Source organism: Andrographis paniculata, unplaced genomic scaffold, assembly GCF_009805555.1.
Source record: "Andrographis paniculata isolate CXL003 unplaced genomic scaffold, ASM980555v1 Contig118END, whole genome shotgun sequence".
NCBI classification, from domain to species: Eukaryota; Viridiplantae; Streptophyta; class Magnoliopsida; order Lamiales; family Acanthaceae; genus Andrographis; species Andrographis paniculata.
Genome location: NW_026137389.1, coordinates 36819 through 45759, shown reverse-complemented (window position 1 = coordinate 45759; position 8941 = coordinate 36819). Strand labels below are relative to the sequence as shown.

Below are 8941 nucleotides of genomic sequence, written 5' to 3'. Positions count from 1 at the left end.
CCAAAATTTTCTTCTGCAATCAAAACTCTCCCAAAAATTTTTCAATTCTCCTGATTCGGTTCGCGGGACTGTAATTCCGTTAGATTCGTTCTATCCTGGGAGGCGATCGGGGACGCCCCGAATTCACTTCAAGGAAATCGCATACTACGCGAGACTCGAATACGATCTCGATTCCTGTTGTCAGATCTGTGATTAATTGTTTACGTCTTATCTCATATTCAACCATACAAAGTTCAACAATGTCTTCATCAATTTTCAATAGTATAATTCACACTCCCTATTTCCTTTGTGCTATGAGATGTGAACGTCAATTATGGATACCAAACGAAATACACATGACTAAGATCCAAAATCCAAAATTATAATATGTTCAACACCGTGAATGAGTTTTTCCTTAGTTGATAATTAAAACCCATTTTTAATTGAAATCTAGAATTATAATTGACATATCAAATTTAAAAAATTTAAAATTTTAATTATACTAGAAACTTAACTTTACTAATTATAATTTCAAATATTTGAAAATAAATTGTGGAATACAATTAATTTAAAATTATATTGTAGTTCTATTTTTAAACTATTGTTCAAAAAAAAGAAGAAAAACACTTTTTAGTGCATCAAATTTTGTTAATAGGCTTTAACACTGTGTTTGAGTCAAACATATGAATTTTATATACAACAATAGTTTCAACTTTATAAAAAAGAAAATTTTGGTTATCTACTATAGAATATAAAAACTAGATTTTTTTTATCTCAAGTTAAACAAATTTGAAGAAGGTGAACAGTTGATTAAGACATGAAAATTGCTTGGAGGAGTGTCCCTGTCGCCCATACAACATCCAAATTGAAGAGCGATGAAATACAGTAGAAGACCGTAAGATCACAGGTTCAAATCAAATCCAGATCACCCATGTCTTCATCAATTTTGTGTACATGTGAATTAATTCAAACACGAATTTTTTAAAGTTGTTTTATCTGATGAATATTTGCATTAGCTATTTTAATTTTCTTTATTTATTTGAATCCTATACAATTATAATCATTATCAACGTAGGGAAGTCTAAGAGTTATAATAATGAATTTCTTTCCATTATTTTCTAAAACTCTAAATACATTAATTTAACAACTAAAAGTATTTTCCCAATAATTTTTTTAAATACATTTTGTGAATTTTGACCGTTCAAATTTAACCTAACAAATACCTTTATAAATTAAAGTTGGTCCACTCTTTAGTCAAACCAACTAAATTTGGCCTAAGCTCTTTAATCCAATTCCCAAGCTCAAACCTTAGTCCCAACCCTGTGAATTAGTTATAAAAATTAGTTTGGGGTTAAAACGGTTTAGGTTTTGGGAGGAGTTTTTTTTTTTTTTTTTGTGCGCACTGGTAAACTAGTTTTGGAGGATTTAAGAGATAGAGAGATGGGGTTAGATATATAGAAAATGTAGTTTCTCTGGTAGAGAAGAGAGTAAGAAATAACATCTCAGAGTGGGGGCAAAGAGGGAGAGAAACAGCGAGTTTTCCGGTGAGTACGGGTGAGCTTTAGAAGCCCTTTATCTGGCCGATTTGGTGGTGGTGTAGTTACTCCAACCTTGAGGTGTAGTTACTTCGGCTATTCGCACCATGGCTGAGCCGAAAATCAATAATTCTAATGCTGCTGAAAGAAGTTCGAGAAGATCGGTGAAGTTGGGGCCGGAGAGAGCTGCTGTCCCCGAGAAGATGAATCGGAGCTGTCCGTTGTTCGAAAAGGAAGAGTAGCCCTGCATTCTTTAATCCGAATGGCATTACGGTCCATGCCCAGACTGATAAACTTTTCATTGTTTGAATAGCCCGCCATTTTCCTCCTGGATATGGCCTATGTTCTATTGCTTCCCTTGCTGGTACCCTAACCTCCCCTCACACTTTGGTTACACAGTAGCCCACCGCATACGGCAGATGCACTTCCTTCTGTGAATCAGTATCAAACTGAATACTACATCAGCAACTATAAACTGGGCAAGTTCTTTTGCTTAGCAATGATGCTTGCCGCTGCTGTCTGGAATAAGTCGCCGGAGCTGTTTGGCTGCCGATCGCTGGCTGATTCACCGGAGGAGAGCCACCGTATATCTGTTGTGAGTTCATCAGAGAAGAATGTAGGAGGAAGAAGAAGACGAACAGGAAGAATCTTAAATTGTCTTCAATAATTTAGGGCCTGTTGTTTGCTTTTAGTTTCCATACTTGAGAAAATTAATTTGGCCTTACAATGTTGTTATTTCAATTTCATTGGGTTTAATATTGTTTTGGTTTTATTTGATATTCTTGCTTCCAGTAGTATCGATTGGAGATATAAATTCACAAATTTTCATAAGGGTTGGACATGGGAAAAAACGAACGCCTAAGTGAAGATAGGAGTGAGTTAGCCATTCATAGACGCCAAGTATTCGAGCACTTTTCCAGAATGAAGTTATTTGTTCGGAGCCCTGCAAGCCCTCATCCTGAAATTATCATTATCAGTGATTAACATGACGATGACACAGACGAGTGTACTGAGGACGTCAAACCTCAAGCTGACATGTCTGAGCATTGTACAAGTTCACCAATGCAAGATCCTGAGGTAGCTTAATTCCGAACATTGGTACCCATAATCAACTTATTAATTGACCAGCGCAATTTACACACTATTCACTTAATTAACACTGCTACTGCGGATGCAATTTATTTTTTACATATTGCTGATACGGTTATAATATCTTGCAGAGACGACAATTCATTCAAGACCTATTTTATCATTTGTTCGACACACCTTTGTTCAATGTGCTTGACCTTGAAAACTCTAAAAGCGAGGATGATGGCTCGGATGATGCAAGCGAGCAGGAAAGTGAGGAGACTCCGGATGTCAGTTTCGGTGACCTGGGCGACATGTGGAGCGAGATGGCAGTTGCAATGGAGTGTGCCAAGTGGGTAACAGTTTCTCTTGAACATTTAGAATTACCTATTTATTTTAGTAGTACATTTGGTTTTGTTCTCGAGGCTGGCATATTTACATTTATGCTAAATAGGATCAGCATATATATATTTAGTTTTTTGTTCGATGTTTCAGGATGTTTTGGAACCTACACAGCATTATGAGAAAAAGGGTGGTGAGGATGAAGATTAGTGTGAGTACTCTTTTATATTCCAACATGATATCCGCAATGTTATCACATTTGTGGAGTGAGTTAAATGCCAATTGAATCAATTATCGAATATAAGTTCTCCAAGGTATGGATTTTCATTCACTATGTCGTAGCTTATAGTTATTAATTACTCAATTTCTTTTGAAACTTCTGTATATTTATGTTTCAAAATTCTTTTAACACTCCTAATCAAATTTGGAGTTCTCGAAAAACAAATATAAAATATACGACAATATATTTTCAAAAACATTCAATTCTTTTTTATATATAATTTTAAATTTCTATTCGTATTGAATTTTTTATTATTTCTAAACTATCCAAAATCACAAAATAGATTTAGCCATATCAGAAGCGTCTTCATATTCAATTCTCTATTTTTTTTTTTATTTTACATTAATCTATGACAAAAAATACGTTCAAAATATATTTAATAAAATTGAATGGCAATGCTCTTAAAATAAAATATTAATTAGTTAAATTGTCTATAACATAATTAAACTAATGAATATGTGATATTTTAAGCATGGCTAGACAAAACGGTAGATATTAAGGAATGAACCAATAATCTTATTTGAATTTAAGATGGTAGTTCAAAGAAATATTTTCTAGAAAACCAAATTATTGTTGATGGGTTAAACAGTGTGTCTGGCCCAAACATTTGAATTTTAAATACCCAAAGATGCTTACCTGTGAAAAAGATCTTTTGGTCACTTACCCTAAAAAATACACTCAAATCAGATTCTTTATTCTCAAAGTTCCTATCCAAGACACATTGAAACTAGATTTTTCAATTTCAAAGTTTCTTCCTTAAAACACACTGAAAGTTTCAGATACTTTCATCTCAAGGTTGAGAAGATCCGAAGAAAGTGGGCAGCAGTAAGACATCAAAATTCCTTGGAGGATCGTCCCTGTCGCCCACACGATATCCAAATTGAAGAGTAAAGGAATACAGTAGAATATTCAGAAGTTACGGATCGAGATTGCTCCTGTCTTCACAAGTTTTCAATCTGACAAAAAGATATGTGAAGATTTGAAGGACTCTTGTCATCTACCCTAAAATATAAAAACTAGATCTTTCCATCTTAAAGTTAAGAAGATTTGAAAAAGATAGATAGCTGAGTAAGACCCGTAGCCCGTGGCCCACAAGACGTTCTGATTGAGAGGTTACAGGTTCAAATCAAATCTGATCTGGATCGCTCTTGTCTATCAATTTTCAATTTAAGAAAAAGGTACTAGTCACAATCGCTATTTCCTTTGTGTCTTCATTCTTAATTGAGAATTAAAGTTTACATATACATTTCACCTTTTATTTTTTTTCATTTTTCTTTCACTCATCTAGTTTCATTTTCTATGGTATTATGAACCGTCTAAATAATTTTATTTTTTTTTTATTTTTAAAAAATCTCGCCACAATTTAAGTGTTTTATTTTTATTTTTTTTAATATAAAGTTATTGAGACATTGCATCCAATTTTTTTTAATAATCATAAATCTCATTAAAAATGTATTTTTTTTTACAACTTAATTTATTATAATTTGCTAATTTGTTTTACAATATTAAATACTTGAATTTGTGATAAGTTAATAACAATAATAATAATAATAATAAAGATGATGATAAAAATAAGATCATTAATTTTTGTAAGCATTCCTTGGATCTCGACCAATCAATGTATTAACTTTTTTGTTCAATAGCTGTTACTTTGTCGAGAACTCTACATGTGAAGTAACAAACTACTTCTTCTAATATATCTTATAAATGATTGTTTCTTCAAAGCTCACTATCATGCACATTGCTTGAACAATGATGACACTTAACATAGTTATTTATAAAAATTAATCTTTGTCTTGGTTTGTGAATAATATTAATGTGTAAATAGAATAATAAAAATGAGATAAAGATAAAGAAAAACACAAACACGTCTTCAAGGTTTCCTTATTACTACCAGGCTCGACCTTCATGTGTCACACTGATTGCACTGCTATTTTCTCCCAACTTCATTCTATTCTTTTCAAATTAAGTAATACTAACAATAACTTTTGTGTGCTCTCCCTTTTCATCAATAGATATGAGTTCTAGGGACAAAAAAAGGATGAAAACGGATCGAGGAGTCGAATCCAGTGATAATGCACGTTCGAATTCAAGGGGATCTCAGTCCAACAGAGAACGAACGCCCCCCATTGTAAATGACCGTGAATCAATAGTCACGGGAAGGATTCTAGAAGGGCTGGACGAGGGAAAAGACGAAAACTTAAGTGAATATAGCAGTGAGTTAGAAATTCATAGACGCCAATTACATGAGCGCTTATTCGGAAGGGAATATGAAATTCCGATCCCTGCAGGCCCTCATCCTGAAATTATCATTATCAGTGATTCAGATGACCAAGACACAGAAGAGTGGACTGAGAACGTCGAACCTGAAGCTGACATTTCTGAGCATTGTACAAATTTTCCAATGCAAGATCCTGAGGTAATTTATTTCTGAACATTCGTACCCATAATCAACTTATTACTCGACCAACGCAATTTACACAGTATTCACTTTCTTAACACTGCTACCAGGTGACATTTTTTTACCTATTGATGATACTATAATATCTACTTGCAGAGACGACAATTCATTCAGGACCAACTTTATCAGTTGTTTGATAAACCTTTGTTCGATGAGCCCGAGCTGGCAAACTCTGAAAGGGAGGATGATGGCTCGGATGATGAAAGCCAGCTGGAAAGTGAAGAGACTCCGGATGTCAGTTTCGATGACCTGGGCGACGTGTGGAGCGAGATGGCAGTTGCAATGGAGTGCGCGAAGGTGGTAACACTTTCTCTGTCACATTTAGAATTACACATTTATTTTAGATGTACATTTGGTTTTATTTTAGAGGCTTTCATGTTTACATTTACGTTTAATAAGATCACCATATCAGTTTCATTCGAAGTTTATATACATATATTCAATTTTTTGTTGGACTTGTTGCAGGATGTTTTTGAACCTACTTTGCATGCGAAAAATGGCGGTGAGGGTGAAGAAGACTGTGACCATTCTTTTATATTCAAAGATGATATAGGCGATGTTTGTCGCATTTGTGGGGTGATTAAAAGGCCAATTGAAACAATTGTCGAATATAATTTCTCCAAGGTATGGCTTTGCATTTACTATGTTGTACTGTATTGTTTCAGTTACTCGGCTTCTTACGAAACCTTTTATTTCCATACTATTCGTCAAACTTTGTTTTCACTAAAAAGAAACATGAAATATGTAATGTACTTTCGAAACATCACATTCAAGCCTTTTTATTAAACATCAAATATGAACTTGTATTCAATTTATTTGCAATTTCTAAATTAATTCAAAATCAAAAAATATATTTAGCCATACCAAAAGTTTCTTTAAATTCCTTTTCTATTCAATTTTACGCTTTTCCCAAATTAATCTAAAATCAAAATTACTTTAAAATTATATTTAGTCATATCACAACTCTCTTTATTAATTAGTATGAATTGTCATAGTTATAACCTAGCTTTCTTGTGTTACAATCATCTTATTTCCTTTTATATGATTAATTAAAGACCTATTGCAATACTTCTAAAATCTTGTAGTCAGGAAGAACAAGCTGAGACGACTAATTTGCATGCAATACTTAAATGCAGGCCCAGACAAGTTCCCGAACTCGAAGTTATGGAGGGCGGAATCCCGGAGGGCATGATCAATCAGAAACCTTGTCGGATGGTTTAGATTTACCCAATAATAATGATTTTATTGCTGCTGATATGCATCCACACCCGCGACACCGGAGGGAGATGAAACCTCATCAAGTTGAGGGATTCAATTTTCTTGCGAGCAATGTAATGTCTGAGAACCCCGGAGGTTGTATCATGGCTCATGCTCCGGGCTCCGGTAAGACATTCATGATCATCAGTTTCCTTCAGAGCTTCATGGCGAAGTATCCTGCAGCTCGGCCCCTGGTTGTGCTTCCCCGGGGGATTCTGCCCGTCTGGAAGAAGGAGTTTCTTACATGGCAGATCGAAGAGATACCCCTCTACGACTTCTACTCAGTTAAGGCAGACAATCGTGGCCAGCAGCTTCAAGTTCTGAAGGAATGGGCCGAAAGGAGGAGCATTCTGTTTTTAGGGTACAAGCAGTTTTCTTCCATCGTCTGCGATGTTGATGACAGGCCAGCTCCTTTGGCTTGCAAAAGTTATTTGCTTAAAGTCCCTTCAATCGTCATCCTCGATGAAGGGCATACACCGCGGAACCCAGACACTGCTATTCTGAGGTCTCTTGGGAGCATTGAAACCACAAGAAAGGTTGTTCTTTCGGGTACTCTTTATCAAAACAGCGTGAGAGAAGTTTTCAGCATTTTAGATCTGGTCCGCCCAAATTTTCTTATGATGGAAGATTCTAAAATAATTTTGAGGCGGATCGTGAGCAGGGCTGAGATTTCTAGCAGTCGGAGTCTGAGTAAACTTGGTAGAGGCAACGGCGGCTTCTACAAGACGATAGAAGACTGCTTGATAAAGGATGAGAATCGCAGCCGAAAAGTGGCTCTGATACAAGATTTGCGCGAGATGACTAGGAAGGTCCTGCACTTCTACAAGGGGGACAACCTTGAAGAACTTCCTGGACTTGTAGATTTGGCTGTCTTCCTGGAGCTCAGTCCTGCGCAACGATCAGAAGTTGAGGAGATGAAAAATTTGCAGAACAGGTTCGCAATTAGTGCACTCGCAAGTCCCATTTATGTACACCCGATCCTGAAGGAGGTCGCGAAGAACTCTGGTGGAAGAGGCAGAGTGGACGAGGGGAGAATTCACCCATTATTAGAGAAGCTAGACATTCGTGACGGGGCAAAGCTTAGCTTCTATATAAATCTCCTCCAGCTTTGCGAATCCACCGGAGAGAAGCTGATCGTCTTCGGCAACTTTCTGTTGCCCCTGAAATTTCTGGAGATAATGACCAGTAAATTGAAGGGCTACAGTGTTGGCCGCGAGATGTTCGTGATTACAGGCGACTCCGACACAGATGCTCGGGAGTCTGTGATGGAGCAATTCAATCAGTCCCCGGCAGCCAGAGTCTTCTTCGGTTCTGTCAAGGCATGCGGCGAGGGAATCTCACTCATCGGGGCTTCTCGCATTCTCATCCTCGACGTTCACCTGAACCCCTCAGTGACCCGGCAGGCGATAGGAAGGGCGTTCCGGCCGGGACAGACGAGGAAGGTTTATACTTACCGGTTGATCGCGACCGGCTCACTTGAAGAGGCGGACCATGCTGCATGCTTCAAGAAGGAATCCATCGCCAAGATGTGGTTCGAATGGGATGAGCGCAGGGGTCAGGACAACTTCGAAATGGAGCCTGTCCACGTTGATGCGTGCGGAGACATGTTTCTGGAAACTCTACTGTTGAAAGAAAATGTCGCAGCTGTCTACCGGAGGTGAGCGTACTTTGAGTGATGTTTTGGTTCTTCGCTTCGTCTAGAAAATTCATCTGTAATTCTTGATAGCCATTTTTTATGTACTATATCAACTGTATATTATATATATTGTGATGTATAAAATTTTTTTAATGTTTTTTAAGTGTTTCAAAATGTTATTGTTATTAAATAAATAATACCGTGCATATATTTTAGAAGTTGTATTAAGTTATATTAGGCGTTGCAATAGTTGGTTTAAAATTTGAATTTATAATATTGAGTAATTATTGTATCAGATTTATTGTATTAAAATTAAAAGCAGAAACGAAAAAAGAAAAAAAATTCTCCTAGAGCGAATATATTCTAGATTTTTGGTCCGTCTT

General features: G+C 36.3%; 1 protein-coding gene across 1 annotated transcript; it reads left to right on the top strand.

Moving 5' to 3' along the window:
* Positions 1-5221: 5221 nt before the first annotated feature.
* Positions 5222-8583, top strand: LOC127247344 (protein CHROMATIN REMODELING 35-like). The gene is made up of 4 exons (XM_051269178.1): positions 5222-5623; positions 5762-5962; positions 6131-6289; positions 6802-8583. The coding sequence occupies exons 1-4, from the start codon at positions 5222-5224 to the stop codon at positions 8581-8583; spliced, it is 2544 nt and encodes an 847-aa protein (XP_051125135.1).
* Positions 8584-8941: the final 358 nt, after the last annotated feature.